The following is a 24,018-nucleotide window of genomic DNA, read 5'->3' as shown; positions in this document are numbered from 1 at the left end:
GTCTGAAATTCAATAAAACCCAGCAATCTCAACTTGCCAACGAGAAATACAGATGCTAAGAGAGGCGGAAGCTTTTGTCCCTTAGGAAGTGGGACTAGGGGTTGAGAGTAGGGGGTGGTGCTGGGTCAGGGGTTTCCCTTTTCTCTTTGCAAATTTTTTTAAGTACTATTTCATTTTTAAAATTTGTGTTCATAGATTACTTTGCTATAAAACCAAGTTAATTAGAAAGTGAAGTGTTAAGGGCAGTAAATAAACAGCAGGCTCAAGCTCCTGGCGCCAGACTCAGGCCTGCACCCATGTCTCGCATGTGTATTCCTCTCTGTGCCCAAATAAGGTGTACCTGGAAAGCCCAGCCATTCTGGGAGGTGGATGGAAGAACACAGGGAGAAGTCCACTCCTGCTCCTGGGATCGAGGTCTGAATCTTTGAGCTTTGTCTGACTCTCTGTAGCACAGCTCGGTCCAGAAAGTGAGTCTCAGACACGCTGTGACCTTAGGACCCATGTCCCACACCCCCGGGGACCACGCTGGCAGATGTGAGGACACACCTGTGCAGGGGTGCATTCGCAGAAGTCTTTGTGCAGATGCTCTGAGATGCCATTTCTAACGTGCAAGGAATTGCCAGACTCTTACTAACTAATAATCACGCGGTAAACCCTATCGGATCTTCGTACGTGACTGAGGACATATTTTTGCGAGTAGGAAACAGATTCCACGAACAGCACCTGTGATCTTCTCTGGGTGGAAGGGTTTCCAAATAAATCAAGTAAGATTGCTGAAAGACAGCTGTCTTTGCCATTCCACCATGCTGAAGTTTATCCTATGGTGAGCAGTTTCCATTTTTGTGAAAGCCCAGGCAGGTGCAAGTGTGGGCTGCAGAGCTGTGCGGTGGGGAAACCAGTGCGCACTCTTGAAGCCTCTGCCCTGGGTCCCAGGGACACTCGACCCAGCTCGGCGCTGCGCCCTTTCCTCTAGAGGTCAAGGGCATCCGTTTGAAACTGCATACTTAGAATTCTACCAAGATCCTATTAGCAGGGAGAAATTATTACCTTAATAAAGCTTAATCTTGTAACGTCCCACAAACCGTTAAATGTTATGGGTTACCTTCTCTTGTCACAAAAGACGATGAAAACAACATGGGGTGTTGTGTGGGGAGCAGTGATACATATTGAGAAACCCCAATGTCATCAAGACTTTATTTACTGCTCACCCACATAACCCTGGCATTATAAAACGAGGAACAATGAATGAAGGGGGAGAAAACAGACGGACAAAACCCAAGTCTTAAATCTCCATCTCTGTGCCAATAAGTAGTTTGGAAACAGTGTCCGTCAGGGTCCATATGTTTTCTGCATGTGTAAGAATACTCTTACACAGGGGGCTTACTTCATAACTGAGATTCTTTTTCATTTAATTCAGTCATATTAGATTATGGGGCTGATTATGATCATATCCACAAATCAGTATTTTAACAGAGTTTCCATGGAAACACTAGATGCCCCTGTTTTTTAACTTTTTGGACAAGGCTTTGCCTGTGTAACAACTTGAACAAGTTTGACGAGGGCAACATGTTTTGTTTAAGTTTCATTAACTGGGGCCAATATTTCCTAATTGCATTACCAGGAGAAACATTCACAGCATTACTCGTACCATGGAGAACCTCCCCTCGTCCAGCGTTCCGTTTGCTTTAATCACTGGAGAACAGGAAACATACCCGGATTGCCTCGTCTTATCAAGTTTTAAATGTGTTAACTGGTTTTAAATCTATGAAATAACCTCCCTTATTAAATGACAAAGTTAGTCTTGTTAAGAGGATCGTCATTTATGGTTATATCCATTTACTTCTCAAAACGCAAACATATAGGTACCTTCGGCTCCCTGCTAGAGAGGTGAACTCACTGTGTATAAACGCGGACCCTTTCCTGCATACGGATTTCGGAAATATTCTACACTCCCTAAATCCTCCCTCCCAACCTGCCCCCACAATGGTGAAAAGAAAAAAATAATCAAGCTCGGAAGAAATGCAGAAGTGATGTCCAGGAAATAAGAACTTTTCATAAACAACTTGTTTCCTTTCTTATTATTTTTTTGTTGTCTTTTTAAGCATTAACACCCACATGACCAAGACATTTACTTGCAACAGTCCACAATTTGGAAATGGCCCGTATGAAAGTTTTTGAAAATCCTGCACTATATAAAGACACGGGGGGAAGGGGGTTTTGGGGACTGAAGTCAGAGTTCACCACGACAGCATATAAAACATACGGCCCGAAGCTCCGCGAGATGTGTGAGTCTGAAATGCTGGTGAAGCTTAATAAAATATCAGCAAGGAATAGTTTAATTTTACAGCATTAGGCACCGAGGCTGTAATTTGAGTGGGGCGAGCTGTATTTCAATACATCAAAGTATACTGTACTACGGGGAAGCCGAATGTAGTTTTAAAAGACGTACATTCCCAACTCAGAATTACTCGACTCAAAAACTCTGCTTTCTGAAGGAGGATAAGTAGAAAACAGTTACGCTCTCTCAAGAGCTACCTGTCTTACTTTTTCGGCTCCGGCTCTACCTCCACAGCTAGCTGATCTGTCTCCAGGCTGATGATTTTTACTCAGGGCGTGCGGTTTCAGACAGAATGGAAACCAGCACGGTGCGTGTGTGGTTCCCTCCCGAGCACGGGAGTCCAGCTGACCTGCGGGATGGCTGTCAGCCTGGCTCCATCCCCTCTGTCTTCTGCCCTCTTTCTGGGCTGCTTATCCCAGTCCTAGCATCCTCTCCTGGGCGCTGGGACCTAGAATTCCTCAGTGAGACGGGGCTGCCATTCCAACTGCTGCTTTGTTCCAGGGCATATGCTCTGTCTTGAGTCTGGCTGTTCTAAAGCAAGCATGGCCAAGGGGCTTTGTTCGCGTGGCTGTCCACACACTCGCCCGGGTGCAGGGGGGGAGCGGGTCCGTGAAGGGCCATGCTTCTCCTGCTACCGGTCTACAGATCAAAGGGAACTCTTCCCTTCCTGCCCAGCGATGAAGACAGGGTGGGCTTGCGGGGGCAGCTTCTGAACAGGGGAGCAGCCATGACAAATATGTCCGAGATCTGACTGATAGCAGCGTGCTGGGGATGGACCAGATTAGTGCTCCCTCCACTCACAGAGTGCCCTGCTTTCTTCACCTCCAGCCCCAGAATGCTTTTCCCACCCCGCAGCCACAGGAGAGAGGCGGCAGGCTCTCCCTTTCTCTTGGTGGCCCTCAGCCTTGAGAAGCAGCCGGCAGTGGGGACCTCCAGGGGAGGACATCTTCCTGGGCGGGGTGGATGCATTCTTTCCACCCAGACTGTTTTGTGTGGGCTGTCTCTTTTAGGGTCCTTCCTTGGCTTCCCTCCCCCATGAAGGGAGGGGTCTGGGAAGAGTAAATCTGAGACCAAAAAAAAAAAAAAAAAAAAAAGGACAGGACTTGCAAGGTTTTGAAATCAGGCAGCCAGGGGTTCAAGTCTGAGCTCTGCTACTTATAAACTGAACTCTGGCAAGTGACCGGCCCTTCCCAAGACTCAGGTTTTTCCATAGTCAGATGGAGAAGATAACAGTCCCGTTCCTAGACTGGTGGAGGAACCCTGAGTCTGAGGCTTGCTGAGTGTTCTGTGGGTTTGGAAGGTTTCTTTTCAGCCCTGGGAATTTAGGGACTGCCGGTGTCAAGTCAGAGCACTCAGACTTCTAGACAGAGACAGAACTAAACAAAGAATCAGCTGCTAATTCACAGTGCCCATCACTGCAAATGTGATAGAAGCAGGAGAACAGAATGGCGAGCTAGAATCAGTCCGCGGGCCAACATTTGTTACCCTTGCAGATGGACTTCCTCTGGACCAGGCATCATTGTCTCAAGCCAGTGGACATGCTCTGCTGGAGCGTTTCATGAGACAACCCGAATGAGGCTCCCTGCTGGCCTGCCGCTCCCAGCAAACCCTCGGCAATCACAGGGACATCCACCTGGGGGTCACCCGTGTGTCCAAATGCGGGAACAGGAAATGTCTGTGATATTCCCTGCCACCCCCACCCCCAGCCACATTTTCTGAAATCCTATTTCTAGTTCAAACCATCATTTTCCTGTGCAAATATGCAGGCCACAGCTTAACCCCTTCCCACTATGTCCTAAAATTATGTTTCTCTTTGTAGAAGGGCATTTAAAAAAAAAAATTAAGAACTTTTATCACTGTAGGAAAATTACCAAGTTCCCGAGGATAAGGAGGAAACACCAAGTTACATCAAGACTTAGAAGTCTGAGTGGGAGCAGGGTAGGGGAGATGGAGGGGGTGGCAGGGGGTGGTATGTGGGCTCAGTCAGTAACTTCCCAGGCCTTGATTCAAATTCTCCCCCCCCCCCCCCCAGCGAAATGGCCCTTGGCTTTGTATGCTGGACTTAGTCAGATTTGCAAATGACAAGGATCTGCTTCAGGAACAGCAACTTGGATTGTGTTAGCCTGACGCCACCATTGTCTGCTATTGTCTGCCTTGGATACTTGGCTGAAAAGGATTCCAAGGCCATGAGGCCAGGGTGGGCCCCATGGGGCTGCTGGTGGGGCCGCTTGGGCCTACAAAGCAGGTAACTATAATACTTATTTACCACCCCTGGTCTGCCGGGTATTACGTCCACCTAACATACGCTCGAACGCTCGGGAGGGAGGGTTCTGTTGCACGAACGTAGCCTATGAGTGTCAGCAGGGCTGGCTTGTCCTCAGCCTCACTGGACTCAGGCACCTGGGGCGGGGGGATGACAGTTCCATTCTGCTGCCTCTCAGGCACGTGTGGAATGGATCTGCCACAACCCCACGCTGTAAGTAAGAGCTCAGGGTTTGATGAACGTGTCCTGAGATTTCGTAATGCTTGCAAACGCAGTCCGGCCACCTCCTCCAGGAAGCATTCTGAGGACGGCAAGAAGGATCTCTCTAGTTATGGTGAGGTGATGAGGCTGGCAAAGGACTCCGCCTGCGAGGTGACAGCACGTCCCAAAGCACATTACACTGCAGGGCTCTAATCCCGACCCCAACGCCAGGCAGCAGCATTCTTGCAGAGGGCTGTGTGTCCGAGACACCGCTTTGCAATATTAATATAACACTCACAGAGGAAGATGGGGGTGGGGGGCTCCACAACTGGCTCCTTCACCTCTCCCCAGCACCTGCTTGCCGGAGTCCCTCCCCTCCCCCTCTGCTGTACCACACTGGCTTCTGGGGGCTCCTCAGGTGCTGTGCCATCTCTCTGGTCTCTCAGCCTTTACCTGGATTGTCTTTACCTGGAATAGCCCTTGTCCCTTCCCTTCTCTGCGATAAACTCTCGTCCATCCTTCACACTGTTATAACAACCAGAGGCTGGCTGCCCCAAGATCCCGTCAGATTCCCTGACATGCTAGGATGGCACTATGCACCTCCTCTTTCTAGCAGTTTGCATGGCTGAGGTTTTACAGAGGTTTGTGTGGCGGTAACATGCATGTTTGTCTCCTCGCGAGACCCTAGGGGCCATTGGGACTATGGGTCCCCTTATTTTTCTGTGTCTTATTTCCACGCCCATAACATCCCCAAATGGAGAGCTTAACAGGTAAGGAGCACTCAATAGATGACTCCTTAAGAAAGAAAGACTCCACGACGAAATCTACAGCAGACTTTCAGAGAGGAGATGAGTCGGGGGTCAAGAATGAGAGTGCCTCCAATACACCCTTTTTATGGAAGAGTGTTTTCACCTTTAGGAGACATGTAAAGCATCAAATAAGAATAGAAATTCCAGTCTGTAGGAAGTAAACCTTGCCCTTTCTCAGGACTGCCTCAGTGGAAGAACCATCTTAGTTCTCGGTCACACCCAGCAGGGGCACATCGCTGCATTGCCAAATGCCTTCATGGTAGGAGCAAGTCGAGGCCACGGATGGAAACTTACAAACATCAGCTGTAGCAGCGGGGAGCCGTCTGCTGAGTTTATTTTCTTCTTGGCCCTCATTAGAATCACAAACGAAATGTTGACAACACATGAAGGAGCCTGCTTGTTGAACACAAATGTTTCCACTCCTATCAAGCTCGAAACTCCAAGAGAGTCGTGCTTCCTGATGAAAGCAGACTGGCTCTGGGGAGCTGACGACATGCTTTCTCTAATTACGCAAGGATGGGGAATGGGGCCTCCTACCAGGGACACGCTGGCTAGAGGAAAGAGTGGGGGACAAATCTTGAAGAAGCAACAGCACAAGCCCATAGGAGGTGGCCCAATGGGCTTCTTGGATGAAGGGAAAGGATAAGAACATTACTCTTGTGCCAGAATGGGCAGCTGCCCATTATAAATGTGGATGGAAGCATCCATGTCAACACAGGTTTGTATCTTGCGGACAAATGTCCCATGTGAAGGTGCAGTCACATGACACCAATGGCCAACTTTCTTTTGTCTTTGGAACTATTTTGATGACAATCACACAGGTGAACACAAATTCACTTAGATTGAACTGATTCTAGCCAGATAACACCTACATGCACCTGCTTTATAGTCCAAAAAGAGGGTGAACTCTGTCACACAAGCAAAATGGTCCCTTGCTTTAACTTGCTCGTTATTGTTCCAAACAGATTAGTGTTAAGTACTTGCAGCCTAGGTGCCTCGCTGATACATGCCGTACAGACAGAATGATGGAGAAGATACTAGCTCATGTATACTGCTACATGCAAAGACAGGTTTTTGTTTTGTTTTGTTTTCTGCTCAGACTCGTACATAAAAATATTATTATTTAACTCTCCCTGCAAACCTGCCAGTTGGGTTCTTTGTACAGATGATGAAATTGAAGATCAGAGAGGTTAAATAATGTCTTTAAGTTCTCGGAGCCAGTAAATGTTGGAGGCAGCCTTTGAACCTAGATGGGTTCAGCCCATATTCCATGCTTTTAACAGGGACACTGTTCTAGAATGAAATGGTGAGATGGATGAAGGCTGGAATAACGAGAAGGAGTCCTCAACCGTCCCGGGCCTGTAACTGGTGGGTTACAATGTAAGTCCTGCCTGAGACAATTGTGTTTTCTAGGACAGTTCCAAGCTACATGAACCAAACAGTTCACATAGAGCAAATCTTCAGGAGGAAAAGGCAAAACGCAGATTCATTAGTGCAGCACAAGGCACACACACTAAACTAACTTGAAAATATGAAAACACATTGTCATCTATTTCAGAAACCGGACCATCACGTTATCATAGAAGTACAAAAACAAATATAAATTCACCAAGAAGAGTTGCACAGAACACTCATTTTATGTGTAACACGAGTAAACAATCAACCATGAACATAAATTTGATTCCAATTTCTATTCCTGGGGCAGAGACAAAAGTAGCCAATCAAAAGATCTAAGTAAAACAGTGTGTCAGTGTGAGGCCTTGGCCAAGCTTCCGAAGCTGCCATGTTTCTCGATCTTTTTGTTTCTTGGTTAGCTTTATATGAACCAGCATCTGTCTATGTTTATTCCACCAGCCACATGAGCTCACTAATTACCTTTAATCATACTTACCCCGATGCGTCTTTATCTTCACATGCATCCTACATGCAGGCAAACCAAGTGCTGGGAGGCTGAGGCTGGGAAGACATTGGAATGTGAAGTCTGTACTTCCTCTAACCTTGACAATCAGAATGGATGGCTCAAAAAAACCCCACAAAACAACAAACGAACAAACAAAAAACAAAAACCAATCTAGGTCTGCCTCTGTTACTAGCCAAAGGACTTCTGAGACTTGGTTCCTGGAGAGCTGGACCGTGTTAGCGTCCAACAAAGTCATGTGCGGGCTTCTCATGGGTAGCAGATTCAAGGTGATGAGATGATCCACATTGACCCTAGTATAATAAATAAAGATTGCTAAATAGCACCCCACAGACAGGTATGTTCTTTGAAGGCTAAGAGCCAGTGTTCTGTCTTTTCTAGTTCCCACAGCACCTAGCTCAGACTTGGGCTCCATGGACAAGTGGGCACTGAGAAGCAGTCTCATACACTTAGGCCATTGGCTTCCTTCGTTTTAGAGAGGTTGAAGGCACACATTCCATATCCACTACCCTACCAATTTTATCAGCTATCTTGAGGCCAGGTCAAGGGAGTTTAAACTCTATGGATAGTTATATAAGCGAAATGACCCTAGGTAGCCCTAGGTAGGAATTTTTATTTTATCAAGAAGGCAAGACAGAATGAAGAGCTGTACACATCTTCCCACCTCCTCACTAGAGAAATCCATTTATTTATTTATTTATTTATTTATTTATTTATTTATTTATTACTTTTTAAAGATTTTATTCATTTATTTCACAGAGAGAGAGACAGCCAGTGAGGGAGGGAACACAGGCAGGGGGAGTGGGAGACGAAGAAGCAGGCTTCCACTGGAGGAGCCTGATGTGGGGCTCGATCCCAGGACCCTGGGATCACGCCCTGAGCCAAAGGCAGAACCTTAACGACTGAGCCACCCAGGCGCCCCTCACTAGAGAAATTCTATGATAGCCTTGATTTTCCACTGAGTGGCTCAAAAGGAAACTGTGTTCCTATCTTCTGAGTTAGGAAGAGCTTCCAGATAATTAAATTTGTAACTTACTGTCAGAATGGACTGTATAAAAATATAACTTAAGACATGAGATACGTAGAACTATAACTTCCCTGAATATTATCCTTAATGTGGGGACTCACAATCTGCATATTTGCAATAAATATGCTGGACACCTTAGGCAAGTTACTTAACTTTTCTATGCTTCAGATCTGTCATTCATGCATTCCTTCAACATTCAACATTTATTCAATGACTATTCTACAAGATATTACAGAAACTATGAGATGAACTAAAAGAAACCATCTTAAGCTTATAGGCTAGTGAGTTGTTGTCAGCTTTAAGCAAGATAATGCAAATAAAGTGTAAAGGCAGAGATTGCTAATGCTCTAGGACACCTCTTCTTCCAAGGCACACAGTTAGACTACGTTTCCCATCCTCCCTTGCTATTAGATATGGTCATGTGATTTCATTCTGGCCAATGGAATGTAAGCCCAGTGATAAGTACCATTTCCAGGCAGGGACCATGCCTGACCCTCATCTTCTTCCACCATCAGCTGAGGGAGAGGGTTCTGTGAACTAAGAGGAAGGCACAGTGACAAGATGGAAGGCAGCTTGTCAACCTCAACTAGACTGTGATAAAAGCAATGAATCTGGAAGGTTACTCATTATAGTAGCAACATTATATTAAGGATTTGTATTTAACCAGTACAAATCCTCAGCAACATCTGGCCCATTCTAAGCACTAAATACATAATACTATAACCATTGGAAAACATATTCCTAGCTCACTCGCTATATGTTTTATAAGACCAAAGAGAAAAAGAAAAAGAAAAAAAAAAAAAAGAAAGAAAGAAACAAGGAAGGAAGGAAATAAGATTGAGGTCTCTTAAATAGCTCTGTATAAACTTTATACTTGGGTGCCATTTGGTCATCTACAACCCTAGGGAAATATTTCCAAATGCCAAATTTCGTCCACAACCAAATGAAATTTCTGCATGGATTTATGATGCCAAAGTCTTTCTCTGAGCTATACTGGGCAGCAGCTGTCACTTGGCCCGGCTGCCTTCGCCGCATCAGATCACTGCAGCACCTGCTTTGGATGGGGGCCTGCTGGTAGGGATGGGGGAGTAATTTGCCATGATTTTACCAAAGCAGATATTAACACTGGGAGAAATCTTCCATGCATTATGAAGTCTGTTCACACGTGGTGATCACTTGGCAGAGAAAGACATGTATCACTTTGGGGGCTAATCCTCATGGAGTGAGATAAGGGGAACTCTAGGATGCGATACTGGCACATAAAACTCACCTAGTCACTAACAATCTGCTGCTTCAAATATTCTAGTAAATGAAATGCACCTCTACTTTCTACTTAACAAAAGTCAGCTCTTCTCCTCCTTTGTATTTTTAAAATTACAGATATAACGCATTTGCTGTAGCAAGTTGAATACGCAGAGGTATAAACAGAAGTTAATTTTCTGCTCCTTTCAAATATCTCCATCTTCTGGGCAGTCAGTATTATTTGACGTCTGTCCTTCCCCACTTATTTCATCTTCAGACAAACCAAGGCACATTTTTAGGGTTAACCCCTCCAGCTCTGCACCTCTGACTTTCCCTCCCCCCTTCAGCAACATAAATAAGATTACACAATGTATATTCTTATTCAAGTTGCTTTATCTAACCTGACAATTTACTATGAATACCCTCCCAGGTGAGTATATTTAGCTCTAACATTTTTTTTTTTAATAGTTGTATATTACCTCGGAGAAAGAGCGAATACGCATTTGTTGGATTTCAAAACATCCTCAATTTCAAATGTTAATAATTGTTGATTATTTTTTTGAGGAAGGTGAAAGGTTAAAAAGACCAATTAGGAAACGTTCTGACTTAAGCAAGTTCCCGCATGAGAAACTTGGGCTCTTGACTAAGTCTCGGTGCTAGGAACCCTCACGGTGGAGCCCCCTCCCGTCTACAGCCCCTTGGCCTGACCTGACATTTGGCATCTCTGTTACCCTTCTGCATGCACAGCTGTCTTGCCACTTCTCAGATCTGCCTCACCAAGGGAAGGAGAGAGACAAGGCGCTGCAGGCATTAGCAAACTCCCTTTGTTCTCTGGGTTGAGGTCAGATGGAATAAATCAATCAGACTCCGCGTCCAAATCCTTCAGTGTCCGGGAGGCATCTTCTCCAACCGTGCACTGCCCATCTTTTAATCGCCTGTTAGAGTCAGCAGGAGCAAAACAGAACCAAAAAGCCCCTTTGGGTAGTAAGGCATGTCTCCCAGGAACCCATCAGCTGCGCGGGTTCTCTGCGTGTTCCCAGGTTATGCACATTTTAGGTGCGAGCAGCCAGTCCGGACTCTTTGGGGCTAATAGGAGATGCCACGTTTTGATTATTTGCTCTGCCAGACCTGTGCTGTGCACTTAACATATATCACTTGCTCTTTCTTGTGCCATATGAGGTAGCTACTATCTGCATTCCACAGAGGAGGAAGCTGAGGCTCAAAGAGAGCCTGTGGTTTGCCCAAGGTCACCCAACTTCAGAGTATAAACAGCGCGAAAGTGGGCTTCCTCGGTTAGCCACACAGCCTGGCTTTGGCTGCAGGTTTCTCTGCAGCCGTCCTGGCCTGCTAAGCTCAGCCATGCTGTCAATGCATTCATCTTTCCCAGGCCTCTGGAGCCCATGAGACTTGGACCCTAGATGGGCCCTGCAAGACACAGCTGAACAGCTCCGTTGTAACCCAAAGAGACAGCCAGGCTCTTTGCCCAATACCCCCTAAGTCTGTAAGTATAGACCCTTTCAAGTCCCCTCAAGCATTCTAATGAGAATGACAAGGTTTTAGACACAAGAACACCCTAAACATCATCCTTTCCAGCTGCGCAGTTTGTAGTCAAGGAGACAGGCTGCTGGGTGTGTCTAGCTGAGTGTCCCACCGGGCTGGTGGAGAAGGAGAATGATAGTGGTGGCTAGGGAATGGGATGGAGCAAGCCTTGCAAACTATGGCCTGTGGGCTGATGCCGTCCGGCACCTGTTTTGTAGATAAAGTTTTATTGGAACACAGACACATCCATTTGTTGGATTGACTATGGCTGGCTCTGTACTACAACATCAGGGTTGAGTAGTCGTGACAGAGACTGTGTGGCCCTCAATGTCTAAAATGTTTACTCTCTGGCCCTTTACACAAAAATGTTTGCCAACCCCAGGGAAAGACACAGACACATGGGTTGATGTAAGTTACTGGCAACTTTCTAGCTCTTAGAGCGAGGGTTAGGTTCATAGGTGTTCGCTATATTATGATGCGTTAATGACCGAAAGCTACATATGGGCTATTGCTGGTCATGTATCACCAAGGAATGACTATGATTAAATTCTGTGCACCCGCAAATAGAGAGGAAGGAGGAGAGGGAGGAAGGAAGGAGCCCTTTTGCCCTTATGAAGATTTAAATGGCTCTCTGTCACCTACACCTGACTTTTCTCCACGGTATCCCCAGTACTCATAGAATGTTGGAGAAGAGGATAAAAGGTAGCAGGCTGGGTAAAGCAGATTTTTCAGGAAGGGGGCAGGATGGGTATACTGGGTTCCATGAGGCTGGAAGGGACACGGCCAAAGGAGACCAGGGATTCCAAAGAGCAGGCTCTGAAGGATAGTCACCATCCGATTTTTCAACTTCATTCACAAGGGTCCTCTGGTACCACCAGGGTCGCATGAGGGGCCAGGTGTCCCAGGCTTTTGCTAGGATCTTCCTCCTACCTGTCCAGTCAAGACTGCTCTTCGAATGCTAGCAGCATAGGAGTCCTGTGAGGCATTCTCATGGGGAACGGTGAACGTTTATTAAGGCACTCTGGTCTGTGGCATGTATCGCTTGCTTTAATTTAATTTTGGGAACAATACCATGAGGCAAAAAATACCACTATCCCCATGTTAGAGACGAAGCTCTGAGGATCCCAGGGGGTGAGACTCTCACCCAGAGACATCCAGCTGGTGAATGGTGAAGCTGAATTCAAATCCAGGCCCCTCTGACTCCAGATTCCACACTCCCCTGCTGTATTACACTACCCGGGGCCAGAGACGCGCCTTCACGCTGCCCCAATAAAAGCATGGCTTTTACCTTCCTTGTGGTGGCCCTGGGCACGAGAGCACTGTGACACTTCGAGGAGCCGCTTGAGGCACTGACACCCCACCTCCGCAGATGACGGGGGATTTGCACATTCAAAGAAATGCTCCAGTCCCTGGTGGGAAAGTTCCCAACAGCTTCCATTAGGGAACAGTCACAGTTCATTGACGCCTGATGCTCACGGGGCAGCCTTATTGTTTTATATGTGAAAAATGAGGAAAGGGCCGGAACCTCACCATCGGGGAAACGATGAAAGACCGAGAAGTATTTCTAAAGTCACGCGAACCGAAAGGTCAATTCGGGGGGGCGGAGAAGGGGGGTAAGCAAAGAAGCAGCTGAGAAGTATTTGTGGCACCAGGGAGAAGAGCCTGTGATGTCCACTAAAGGAAACCATGACTATGAATTTCAGGGCATCAAGACCCTGTCAACACAGCTAATCCCTACGGATGTTGGCTGAATACGCCTTCGATGACCAAACAAGTGCACTGTGCAAACCGTGTCAGCCTCCAGCGGGCCAATTTGTCCTCACATTACACACTCTGCTGGCTCTGTTGCTAGACCCCCAGATCGAGGACCCACGGCAAGCGTCCCCCAGCCCGGCGAGGGTTGACACAGCACGGTTAATACGTCAACAGAATTCAGAAACCACCACCGGATTAAGAAGGCATTTCATTTTGGTGCCCTGGACTTCAAGCAGATTAAATAATCAAAAAGGCTGAGCCATCGGGGTCATGTTTGAACGCTACAGCTGTTCACTGAGGTTTGACAAACATTCTTTCTGGGGCTCGTCGTCTGAATGGGAAAGGCAAGGATGATCTTGGGGAGGCCGACACTTTAAGAAAGAAGAGGGGGCACAATTGAAAGATCCTCTTACGGAAAACAATCCCAGCCAGATGGAGACAGGGGTGGGATTGCTTAAATACGTGGTCCCTGAAAGCAACAACCGTGTTCTGCATGGACGGAAAGCACAAGCGGGGATCCTGAAAAAGTGAATGACAAGCTGGTCTCTGAGCTCGCCATGCCCTCGGTGTGTGGATCAGATTAATAAAGGTGGGCTACGGGTTCCACGAGGAAGCCTGTGGACACTCAGCCATGAAAGGTGAGCCATGATTAAACCCCTATTGCCTTAGAAAAAGTTCTCCATCCGGGAGAGGAATGGGGTCCCCTCAACAAGGTATCTTTGGGAAACTTACCTTTGAGGTTGTCTTTCTCTAAAGACCAAACATATAAAAAATGTCTCTAGTGAGGGAGTTTATGTTTGTGCCACATTGGGTCAGAAGAAGGGCATGGGGGCAAATGTACCCAGCCATGAGGGGATATGCCGTTGGCATGCCATGGGCCATTTCATAGAAAATACAGCACTTCAAGTTGGAGGTCATGTATCATCCCCTTGGACAGGCCGGGGGAGTGGGACTCAAGGAAGAATGAGCAAACTGGCCACAAGCTCAGAAAGACAAGCCTGTCATTAATAGATGAGTGGATTCTGTGGAAAACTTGTTCCCTGGTTTAAGATTTGATTTCATGCAACTAACTGATGCCTGAGACCCACAGCTGAAGTGGGGGTATTGACTCTTCTCTGCCAGGAAGGTGCACTGCCTTTGAAAGGAGTCATTTCGATTATTTGCAAAATTATAGAAAGGAAAACAAGGATTTTGCTCTGTTATATTTTGGAACAGGGAAGGGAACTGTGATGTTCCGCATCCCTTGAGGCAAACTAAACAGAGCAGAATCTTCAGAAGGTATCTCCGGATATCTTCCCTGTTGCCTTCAGTGCTGTTCCCACCAGTAGAGAATTCGAGGGCCCAGCGCACTGGACAGCCACGTTGTCTATTCCCTAGTCAAGGCCCAAACTGAACAGACAGCCTCTTCTGAGAGCTTTCTTTATGAGTAGATAACCATCTTAAGTTTTAAATATTATTGCATGGCCTTGTGAGTTCTTCTATCAATTTCACAAAATGTTTTTGATAGATATTTGCCATATTCTGAAATTCAAGTCCCAGGAAAAAAGCAGGACGTAATATAGCTACTCTGGATAATGACCTAGCAGTATCTAAAAAAATGTCAACTCAGCATCCTCTCTGAACCCTGCAAGGAGGTTCCTGTTGATTCTGGAGACCCTCTTCATAATTTCTGCATGGCCAGGTTGCCCTGCACAAGCATGCTCTCGACAGCATTGTTTATAGTGAAGGAAAACTGCGGCAACGCAAATGTCCATCAGCAATGGAGTGGCTAAATATTAAATCTGGCGTGGTGTCACCATGGAATGGTCTATAGTATTTACAAGGAATGAATGAACTCTCTCCATATCTACGTGGCTAGATCAGTTTTAAGTGAACAGAGTAAATGGCAGAATGAGACATGCCAAAGACGGTATTTATGTAGAGTTTTCAAGACCACTATATAAAACATTATGTACTGTGCATGTGTGGAAAAGCTTGACAGGTTCTAAAGCACAGCAGGTAAGGATCCTGACAGACTCTGGAAAAAGACTGGGTTCAAATCATGATTCCACTACTCACTATATGACCGTGGACAAGTGGTTTAGCTTCTTTGGGCCTCAGTTCCCTCACCTTTATAATGCAGATGTAATAGAACCAGATTTACAAGGTTATGAGGCTTAAATTAATATATATAATATTTTATATTATAACATTATATATAATTATATATAATAGTAAATATATTAATATATAATAAATATTAATATATCATATAATTATATATTTAATATATATTATAATATATAATATAATAATGTTATATAATTATAAACAATATATAATTATCTATAATATTAATTAGTTATATATACTGTAATATAATATTATAATGCCCTTATAATGGTGCCTGGCTCAAAACCCATGCTACATGACTATTTGCTGTTGTTGTTATTATTAAGTTTTTGGGTTTTTTTTGTTTTTGTTTTTTTTTAAAGATTTTATTGATTTATTTGACAGAGAGAGAGACAGCCAGCGAGAGAGGGAACACAAGCAGGGGGAGTGGGAGAGGAAGAAGCAGGCTCACAGCGGAGGAGCCTGATGTGGGGCTTGATCCCAGAACGCCATGATCACGCCCTGAGCTGAAGGCAGACACTTAACCGCTGTGCCACCCAGGCGCCCCTAAGTTTTGGTTTTTTAAAGGCCTAGAAGGATATGTCCATAATGGTAGGGGTGAGGGGGCTTCATGTTGGAAAACATGACTTGGGGGCGAATCAAAGGGACTGCAACTGTACAGTAATGCTTTGTTTCTTTAAGTTAAAAAAAATGAAAAATATGACAAGCTCTGAATGATTGACAGAACTGTGCTATAGGAATATGGGTGTTTACTACATGCTTTCCTGCATTGTTAAAATCTCTTGAATAAAAAGTGAGATGGTCATCATTCACAGAATTATTACACCCACAAAGATGCACATCTATATGGAGGAATACTTTAAACTCGCCCGATTCAAGATGGTAACCATTAGCACCATGTGGCTATTTAAACTTAAATTAGCTAAAATCAAATGCAAATAAGAGTTCAGTTCCTTGGTTGCAGTAGTCACGTTTCAAGAGCCCAGTAGCCACATGTAGCTAACAACTACCAGACTGGCCAGCAGGTGAAGATCATCTCCGTCCCCGCAGCAAGTTCTATTGGACAACACTGATCTGAAGCCTACTTTTCAGAAATGTGACGATCGGGTTGGCCTGTCATTTTTCTAAACTCCAGGCCTCAGATAACTCTGCGGCACTTACAACAGGCATGAACCGCCCCTCCCCCAAGATATTTTTCACCTTCCTACGTGATATCCTTAAGTCTCCCCCCTTCCATTTACCGAGCCACTGGGAAAGTATCTTTTCCCAGGCTTCTGACACAGAATGTGCAGCAGTCGACCCCACCGGGACGTACTCAGGCCGCCCGACTTTCCGAAGGATGGGGAATGGCAGACCCTCTCCTACAGGCTGTAAAAGGTGTTCCCGGCCCTGAGGCAGGCACATTCCTTGCGATCTCAAGGGGAACACATGCTGACACCACTTACGAATTGGTTTCGCATCTCAGTTTCTTCTTGTTCTCGTAGGTGAACTGCTTCTGCTGTCCGGCGCGCTCGTCCTGCTCCGGCTGGCGGGCGGCTGCCCAGAGAAGTGCCGCTGTCACTCATCTTCGCATTCCGTAGACTGCAGCCGGCAGGGGCTGGCCCAAGTCCCTTCGGGTTTGCCTCCGCAGACTCTAATGCTGCACTTGCAAGACAACCAGCTACACCAGCTTCCGGCGTTTGCGTTCAGGTCGGTGCCACAGCTCAGGATCCTGAACTTGCGCAACAATTCCCTTTCACATCTGGCCCCCGGGGTTTTCCACGGACTTCGGCACTTGGAGGTCTTGAACCTAACCCAGAACTCCCTGCATTCCCTGGAAAGCAGACTTTTCCACTCCCTCCCACGGCTGAGGGAGCTTGATTTGTCCTCAAACAACATAAGCCACCTTCCTGCCTCCCTGGGTAGGCCTTGGGAGAACCTGACCGTATTTGCAGTTCAACAAAACCAGCTTCGGCAGCTTGATCGAGCGCTCCTGGAATCCATGCCCAGTGTGAGGCTTTTATTGCTCAAGGACAACCTCTGGCAGTGCAATTGCCACTTGCTCAGTCTTAAACTCTGGCTGGAGAAATTTATCTATAAAGGTCAGTCTGTTGGGAAGTCCCCCTCTGTGTGTTACGAGCCTAGGATTGAACCTCGTCTCTTGTCTGCATTAGAAGGAACGTTGAGGAGTGTGCAAGGGGCCCGTGTAAGCTTTTCCACACTGATGTCATTTTAGGGTATGGCAGGCAAGAGAGGCAACGGGTCATTACAGGGTGTTTAAATTCATGACTTAAATTTATCCACCAATATGATTTGTGGAGATAACTTTCCACTTTTTGATTAACAGTGTTATTGATCTGAAAGCTGCAGGCCCTTAAGGAGGAGGGAAATTCACCCCCTGAATAATTGCTCGACCCCGAAGTGACACAAAATTCTAATTTTCAAGTGTGATCCAGTAGGGTCTCTCTCCTTGGGACTCCTCCCCCTGTGTATGCTTCTACCAATTTGATAGCTATAAATCTTCCCTGAGATTGTCCCTTCTGCTGTAGCAAGTACCACTGTTACTGAAATTGGAAGCAGCAGGGACCCCTCTCTAAAGTTGTTTACTATTTCTTTAACCAGATGATAAAAATCAAAGCAAAAGAATCTAGAATATTAAAGATAAGCGTTCTGGAAATCACCCAGGGGTCACCAAACTACAGCCCAAGAGCCAAATCCAGCCCATCTCCTGTTTTTGTAAATATTTATTGGAACACATCTATGCTGATTTATCATGTGTCGTCCTTGGCTGTTTTGCACCACAAGGGCAAAGCTGAATAGTCGTGTATAGCAAAGCTTAAAATATTAACTACTTGGCTCTTTATAGAAAAGTTTTCCAATCCCTTCTAACTCAATGCTGGCCTACGATCAATGGGAAATGGCAGCCCAGAGATGATCAGTGACTTCCCCAGGATGACAGAGTAGAAGCACAGAGAAGAATGGAATGAATGAATGTTGGGTCTTAGCCCCACTTTCTTTCCTCTACATCACAGTTCTTCCTTCCTCTTAATTTTCAAGCATGATTCATTCATTCCTGTGCTTGAATGCCACTTATGAGCTGGGCGCTTTTCTAGACAACGAGAAAAGGTGAACAAGACAATCTCTACCATCATGGAGGTTACACTCTGGTAGCAGAAACAGACGTTAAACAAGAGAGCCAATCAATATGCAAGTTCAGACAGCACTTGGCGCTAAGGATGCAAGGAGGCAGCGTGAGGGGAGACAGCGACAGGATGGGAGCTCCACTCCAGACAGGAAGGACAGGGAGGTGACATGGGTGAGCAGCCCCTGAACAAGGAGGAGAAATGAGCCATGAGATAATTGGGGGAAAGGAGAGAAATGGCAAAGGGCCTGACAGGGGACTAAGCTTGGCTTGACTGAGAGACAGAAAGAGGCACGCAGAGTGGTGAGACCAGAAGAAGGGATGGAGTGAACAGACGGAGCCGAGCAACACAAGGACTCAGGGGCCAGGTCATGTAGGAGCGTGCAGAGCAGGCTGAGTCATTTGGATATTATTTTAGATGAAATGGAAATCTCATGAAGAATTTTAGTCAAGGGAACAGGATCTAATTACGTTTCAAAAGGTGACTCTGGTGACTTGAGGGAGAGCAGACCATAGGCTGCAGAAGCAGCAGCAAGGGGATGAGGGAAGAACGTGATTTCAGTCACCCAGGGAAGAGAAGATGGCAGCCCAGGCCAGGGTCATGAGAAATGATCAACTTTGGGGATGTATCTGGAATATTGAACTAATAGAAATTGCTAATGGATTGGAATGGGAAATGAAGGAACAAAGAAAAAAGTCTATAATGGGAAATTCTGTTTGGTCCTGTAAGATTAACCACATACATAGGGACGCCAAGGGTTGATAAGGGGCAGACTGGGAGGTGGGGTCTTGGTCCTGCATTCTTTGGCAAGTGGGCAAGTACATGGGGGAGGGAGGTGGCAAATCAAGAGTTGAATCTGGGGCAAGTCAAGCTGGTGGTGCCCATTACATCCAAGGGTGCTGCTGAGTTGGTGGCTGTATGTTTGAACCTCTAACTCAGAAGATCTCAGGGCTGTAGACATGAACTAGGGAGTCAGTAGAATCTGGATGGTTGTAGCAGTTACACAGAAGGAAGAGGGAGAGAGCACAACGTGAGTTCAGATATACAATATGGAGTTAAGAATCCCTATCAACGATATATAACAAATAGCCTATCCCCAGCCAACTAATCCTCAAGTTGACCTACAACAGGGGCATAGACTGTGGCAAAAATCATTCTTGTAGGTCACTGCAAATAAAACTTGTCACACCTAGAGGGGAAGGGCTTTAGCTATTGTGTTCTGACTAAATGCTAAGCATAAGCCAAACCATCGCAGAAACAGCTTTCATTGAAGAACATTTCTTGACAAAAGATAGTTTCCAGGTCCAGGACACTAGAAGCAACGTGGGATAGGAGATCGGAGATAGGAGATAGTTCCCTACTCTGCCACAAACTCGCTGGTGACCTTTGGACAAATTAGTGTCCCCACCCCCACCCCCTGCCAGGTCTCAGCACCACCAGGTGGAACCCGGCAGGGAAGCCCGAGAAAGGCCCATTCTGATTCTCAGACTCCCTGAGGAATAATATAGACTGAGGAAGGCAAAAATTGGTCAAGACCTTGTTTTTTTAAAGGATACATAAATAAATACAAATAGTAAGGTAGTAGTCAGGACAGACTGGTTGATGTGACACCCCTGTCGGTGATGGGCACAGTAAAAGTCTGTGGCTCGCTCGTGTTAGACTCGAGGGAACTGGGGGTTAGGGCTGGGTCCCACACAGTCATTCAGGGACATAAGCTCCTTCCAGCTTCTAATGCTGCCACTTTACCACGTGGCCTCTAAGGTCACCACCAAGTGGGAACAGATCACATGGAGGATTAAGCAGGGGGTTCTGTGGCCTGAAAGTGGCATTCATTGGTTCCATGGGCCACAGCTCAGTCCTCAACCTGACCACAAAGACTCGGGAAATTTTGCCTTCCTGTGGGCCCAAGAGCCAAAAAACGTGCTTTGATGAATACCTACGAAATGTCTCCTTTACAAAAGTATGCACAGAGATTTCGTGATTAGTACTGCTCTCTCTCCATTCAAGAGTAAACAAATCATCTTCATGTCAACAGCTAACTGTATTGAACCTTTACAGCTAGGCACTGTGCTAAATACTTGACCTACTGCCCCCAGCTGAGCCTAAGAGTGATCTTGTGACATGACTTTTAATTATTACCCCCATGTCCCACTTTCCAGATGAGCAAGCAAAGGCAAAGAATGGTCAAGTAACTTGCTTAGGGTTACACAGCTAAGTAATCGACTCAAGATTGGAATCCAGTTTCTTCCAAGACACTGGTAAAGACCTACCAGGGGCCAGGTGGGGGATAATGAGGGCTCGGCAAGCTGGGACTGCTTACATTATCAGCTTCCATGGATATAGAAGGGAGGGGGACCCACAAGCTGTCATCAGCGGATTTGCCTCCTGGGCTCATGGCTGAAGAGATGGTGGTGGAAGGCTGGGAGGTGACTCCTGAGGACACAGCTGCACAAGGTGGCCATGGAGCTCTTGGTGGCCACAGCCCCTGACTTCCAGCTGTGCCCCAGGCTCTAGCCTGTGTATTTCCTCGGTGCTGTGGGTCCCAAGGCCATGCCTCCCCCCCTAATACTGATCAGCAGGAAGCTTGAAACTGGAGAAGATAGTGCTTAAGCCTGGAGGGACTGGGTGAACCACCTCAGTCTAGGAATGAGTCAGCCTCCAGAATTGCTGGGCCCACGGCAGGCAGCCCTTCTTCCCCTGCGGGGTGTCTCAGTGTTCTCTGGCCAGGCTGAATATCACCACTTCTTCTCAAAGCCCCACACTTCATTTCGGGTTCTCTGGCCTTCTGCCTTACAACACATTCCTGGGCGGAAGCACGAAATGGTCTCTGTGGCAGGGATCCTTAGTCTCAGCATAGCCCGAGGATACCTAGGGCCCATCAGGAGTGGCCACCCTGCCCCTCTAGCCTCCTGCATGTCAGCTCAGGAAAGGAGGAAATTCCTCTGTTGCCTTTCTGCTTTAGGGTTGGGGCTCTTGCCTCTGGGAAATCACTGAAGAAGCCGGAAGGGGCCCAAGTGACTCTAGCAGCCGGCAATTCAGTTTCAAGCAGTGGCCACAAAAAGGTGCAGGTTCAGTGTTGCCGTAGCCACTAAACTCGGTGTGACCCGGGCCGTGATAACGATGGCACTACAAAATGGCCCCATCTCCACATAGGGCCTTGCAGGACCCGGCTTATGAGGCTCAGACAATGGATGGAAGGCATTCTGCAAACTCTGAAGAGCTGTGCGAAGGAAGGTTATAACGACACTGAAATGCCCATCTCCTGCATGTGACTTTCTGGTATCATTTCATAATCCGCCCGTGGTGTGTACAAAGCACCTCCAACCTAACTTGGCTAAAAGTGGTGCCAGGCTTCACAGCCCTCCTGGAGGAGAAGCTCATGGCAGCCAGGGGAGCTGAGCCACAGGTCATGCAGGCCAGGTTCTGCCCTGTCAAAGGGCTACACTGAGGGTCATTGTATTAACTCTGCTGACCTCAAGAGGCTCGGGCGGGGGCAGGGGGTGGGGAGAGGAAGGAGGAAGTGGAGAGAGGCAGCGAGCACAGCGGGAAAACTGGGATCAAGGGGATGGGCTGGGTTTGAGTGCTTATCGGCCCACTTATGACCTACCTGGGTGACCTTGGACAAGAATTACCCATTAGAGCAGGGTTGTGAGGACTTACCGAGTAGTGCTTTGTAAACTACCAAGTCAGATACAAATACAGTGTTTTTACGACAAAAAAAAAAAAAAAAAATTGTAATCAGGGAAGTTAATTTGCCTGAGGTCAGATAGTAAATCATATTGGGCCAGAATGAAATCCGTTAGCTCAGTGCTCTTTCTAGAAAACAATTACTAGCCACCCAACCCCCCCCCCCCCGCCCCGAACAACACAAGTCCACATACCTGAGGAAATCAATCACCTTACAGAGAGTGGAACCTGGCTCTAATAACGTGTTGGAAAGTTCAGTTCTCAAATTACTCAATGTTCCAAGGCCCGAGGAAACATGTTAATTGTACTTAATTCCATGAACTAAACTAATATTACTGTCAAAGGTACACAAACACGCAAAAGGCCATTGACCTCCCCATTTGGCATCACCGAAGGGCGCTGGTAGACACATCGCAGCCTTGTAATTAACGCACAACATCACAACACAGGACATTCTCGTATTTACTTAGTATGTCAGACTTCCGATGGGAATTTGCTACTAGCTGTCTTGCGTGGCGGGTTCCTTACTGGGGTGAGCGGCAAGCATGTGGTTGGCCACAGTACCTCGGGTTGACCACCCTCCTTGTCGGCTTCTGGATCGTTTCTCCCTCGGCATTTATAAGGTAGCAGTGACCTGCATTCTAACAAATCCTTGGTCATACACAATTGCCCATTCAGTGTGTGGCATTTTTAGCATTTAGCCAATTTAGAAATCCTAAAATCATAAAACCTGGTTGAGTCCTTTGACTCCAGGTGGCGGGGAACAGGTGCTTTAGAAATTCCATCTGCCTAAGTTTTTGCAGGCTGAGGATTTTGGAATTCAGTTGTCTCCGGCCCTGTCGTCATCCTTTGCTTTTGTTCTTTAAAGGGGGAGTAACAGACAGCGTCGTCTGTGCGTCACCGGACACCTGGAAGGGAGAGGAGCTCCTGAAGATCCCTCACGAGCTGTACCAGCCCTGCCCTTTCCCTTCTCCGGATGTGGGGTCCTCCAGGGGGCAGCAGCTGGGCTCTGCCCACCAGCCTGTTTCTGGACCTCCTGAGAGCCACAGCGCGGGGCAGCGAGACCCCTCGGAGTGTGAGCTCAAGCCCAAGCCGAGGCCGGCCAACCTGCGTCACGCGGTGGCCACCGTCGTCATCACCGGCGTTGTGTGCGGGATCGTGTGCCTCATGATGTTGGCGGCTGCCGTCTACGGCTGCACCTATGCGGCCGTCACAGCCCAGTACCAGGGGGGACGCTTGGCTCAGACCAATGCGCCTGTGAAGATGGAGGGAAAAGAGCTGTATGACAGCTCACCAGCCTGAGAGCCTCCGTGTCAGAAAGCAAGAATCACTGCAAGCCAGAGAAAGTGTCTGAGTAGGGCTGATGCATTCACCGCTAAGGTCCCATCTTGCTTTACTCAAAAGAAAAAAAAAAAAAGACCTGTCTGCATAAATATTCCCCCGGGGGGGGGATTATGTTGAGATGTTAAAAATACTGCATTTGAAATAGAGATGACACTTGTGCTCTGTGTCTGAGAAGTCACTGCAATTACTCTCTGTGGGGAAGGCAGGACACAGGGGAAGGGAAGATACCCCTCTCAGGTACTCGTCCCTGCCTTAAGTTGCTTTAAAAGAGCAACAGAAATTCAAACACACGTGCTAGTCAGCATTCCTGGGAGCTTTATGGTCCATTGGAAAACTGCCCAATTTTGAGCGCCTGGGAAGAAGCTGGCAATCCTACCCGAGGGGCACTGAATGCCTCTATAATTCAAATTCATGTGAGATTGGTGATACTTTTAGATGTTGTGTATGTTATATATTTAATGGGAGAGTCTGTTGGTTGGGAATCGCAAAGCTTGCCACAAGAGTCAGATTATATTTAATTTTCTAAATCAGAAAACCATTTGGGGCTTTCTAGGCCACAGAGGAAGAGGAGGGTTCCATGTCTGGATAATGGGACTCAGGCCCAGGGTCTGGGGAAGTTTTCTGAAGCAAGGGTAAATAACATATAAACAAACACAAAGAG

The 24,018-nt window shown here is 46.8% G+C and overlaps 2 protein-coding genes across 4 annotated transcripts in view; one reads left to right on the top strand and one right to left on the bottom strand.

The window, feature by feature from the left end:
• Positions 1-24,018, bottom strand: part of CACNA2D3 (calcium voltage-gated channel auxiliary subunit alpha2delta 3) — an 833,176-nt gene that overhangs the window by 110,257 nt on the left and 698,901 nt on the right. The window lies entirely within an intron of this gene.
• LRTM1 (leucine rich repeats and transmembrane domains 1) lies at positions 16,003-23,515 on the top strand. The gene is made up of 3 exons (XM_026501051.3): positions 16,003-16,086; positions 16,670-17,285; positions 22,882-23,515. The coding sequence occupies exons 1-3, from the start codon at positions 16,003-16,005 to the stop codon at positions 23,313-23,315; spliced, it is 1,134 nt and encodes a 377-aa protein (XP_026356836.2). The 3' UTR covers positions 23,316-23,515.

Source organism: Ursus arctos, unplaced genomic scaffold (genome assembly GCF_023065955.2).
Source record: "Ursus arctos isolate Adak ecotype North America unplaced genomic scaffold, UrsArc2.0 scaffold_14, whole genome shotgun sequence".
Lineage (NCBI taxonomy): Eukaryota > Metazoa > Chordata > Mammalia > Carnivora > Ursidae > Ursus > Ursus arctos.
This window is presented reverse-complemented; position numbering and strand designations above follow the sequence as displayed.

Bases quoted from the DNA above. Each gene is read 5' to 3' on its own strand.
- LRTM1 (XM_026501051.3), top strand. From the start codon at position 16,003: ATGGTCATCATTCACAGAATTATTACACCCACAAAGATGCACATCTAT. The intron at 16,087-16,669 runs GTAACCATTAGC...TTCGCATCTCAG, and splicing joins AACTCGCCCGATTCAAGATG to TTTCTTCTTGTTCTCGTAGG. The intron at 17,286-22,881 runs GTCAGTCTGTTG...TGTTCTTTAAAG, and splicing joins GGAGAAATTTATCTATAAAG to GGGGAGTAACAGACAGCGTC.